General features: G+C 60.9%; 1 protein-coding gene across 1 annotated transcript in view; it reads right to left on the bottom strand.

Annotated features, from left to right (window-relative positions):
• RAI1 (retinoic acid induced 1) overlaps positions 1 to 1,957 on the bottom strand; it is a gene marked incomplete at its 3' end in the record, with an annotated part of 33,532 nt that overhangs the window by 972 nt on the left and 30,603 nt on the right. Inside the window, exon 3 of the mRNA XM_031061057.1 lies at positions 3 to 1,950. Coding sequence (XP_030916917.1) covers positions 3 to 1,950 — 1,948 coding nt within the window. The remainder of the gene's footprint in view (positions 1 to 2; positions 1,951 to 1,957) is intronic.

The following is a 1,957-nucleotide window of genomic DNA, read 5'->3' as shown; positions in this document are numbered from 1 at the left end:
ACCTCCGTCTGTCCGTCTGGCCCCAGGCAGGTGCCGGCCACGCTGCTGGCTGCTGGCAGCTCATCAAATGGACTCAGCACGGTGCTGCCAGGGCCATCCCCCTCCGGCAGCCGGCAGTGGACCCTCTTGTTGCGGAGGCTCTTGCCCCGTGAGACAGGCTCCATCTTCCCCAGCACGTTTTCGGGTGTGAGTTGCTGCTTCACCATGACCGATGAGGCGGATTCAGCATCGGCCGCCTCCAGGTGGGATGTCTCCCCTCCACCATTCTCCTCCTCAGGCTGGATGTGGGGCAGGGAGGATTTGAACCAGCTTTTCACCTTGGTCTCCGTGCCCACAGCGGGGCCCAGCAGGATGACAGACTGGCCAGAGAGGCGTGGGGTGGGAGCTGAGCTCTCCTTCTCCACTGTGCTGACGGTCTCCTCAGCAGACACAGGCACCTCGCTGGAGGACAGCACGGCCGGCATCTCCGGGGGCTTGGGTGGTGAGGCATCGTATGTCACTGACTTCTGCTCTGAGCCAGCCAGCTCACAGAGTGAGGAGTACTCCTCTGCCTCCAGGTCTGACTCCTTCAGATCCGGCGAGGAGATGATGGGGATCTCACTAAAGTCCCCAGCTGAGCAGCAGTGCCGGGTGTCCTGCAGCCACCTCTCGCTGTCTGCCTTTGTTGCTTCATCGTAGGTCAGTGTCTCCTCCTCCTCCTCCATCACCTGCTGGCCAAAGTCCTGGACCGGCTCACTCTTGGCTGGCTGCTCTCCATCGCACAGGTCCAAGCCACAGGCGTTTTTTTTCTCCTTGCAGGAGCTCACCAGTTTGCTGGGGAACAAGCCCTGGGGGAGGCCGGTGGCCTGGAGATCCTTCCACCGCAGGCAGGCCTCACCCAGGCTCTCCTCCGGCCACTCGAAATGCTCCATGGCATTCTCAGACGCCACCGAGTTGGCGGTGGTGTTTGAGTAGCAGCTGTAGCCGGTGGCTCCCGCGCTGGACGTCGCTGCCGGGATGCTGGGCTTGGAGTTGAAGGCCAGTGGGGCAGTGTCCTTCAGCACATCCTTGCTTTCAGTGGCTGTGAACTCCACCTGGGGACCCTCGTACACCTCCTCACTAAAGTCCTTCCCTGTGCTGGCCCCTGAAGCTTTGTCCAGCTTGAGGGGCTCAGTGAGCGTGCTGGAGTCACCCTGGCTGGGCCAGGCACCTTTCACCATGGAGTCCAGGCTTGGCCGGTGGTTCTCCATCTGGAAGGGGGACTTTGTGGTCTCCTTGCCCAGCATGGGCAAGTTGGCCCAGGCTTTGTCTGCCTTCTCACTGATGGCATCCTGCAGGACGATGATCTCAGAAGCCAGCTCCTCCTGGGACAGGGCACTGAGGAGCAGTCGGGGGCAGTCCCGTTCATTGCTCACATACTTGGTGAAGGTCTCCAGGGGCAGGGTGGCGTGGATACTCTGGAAAGAGTCATCTGATTTGGTGGACATGTCATCTGGGGAGGTCACAGAGCAGGTGGACACTGACTCAGGCTTTGCCTTGGAGTTGCTGTTGACGCGGGCAGGGCTGCGGTTCTGGTTGCAGTACAGGAAACTCCTCTCCAGCTGGTCCTCTGACCCACTGAGATAGTCAGTGTCCTGTGTCTCAGCGTGGACAGACTGGGGGGTGCTCAGCGGGTCGGACAGGGGGGTCCCCACCTGCTCTGCCGAGTAGGTGCTGCTCTCAGGACTGCAGTGCTGCCCCTTGAGCTGCTCGGGGGTCCTCGCTGGGGTCTTGATGCCCTTTTTCTGGGGCACAGCTGTTTTGGAGAGCAGCAGCTGCTGGACAGTGTTAGAAATGTTCTCCACCTGGGAGGTGAGTGCTGTCAGGCTCTGCAGGCTCAGGTCTGACAGCAGGTTTTCGGGCAGCTTCTCCTTCTGCAAGTTTTTGCAGTTCCCAGATTGAGTGTCGGGGCTGGTCCCGTCAGTGGGAGAAGGGTTCA

This window comes from Geospiza fortis, unplaced genomic scaffold (assembly GCF_000277835.1).
Source record: "Geospiza fortis unplaced genomic scaffold, GeoFor_1.0 scaffold213, whole genome shotgun sequence".
NCBI lineage: Eukaryota > Metazoa > Chordata > Aves > Passeriformes > Thraupidae > Geospiza > Geospiza fortis.
This window is presented reverse-complemented; position numbering and strand designations above follow the sequence as displayed.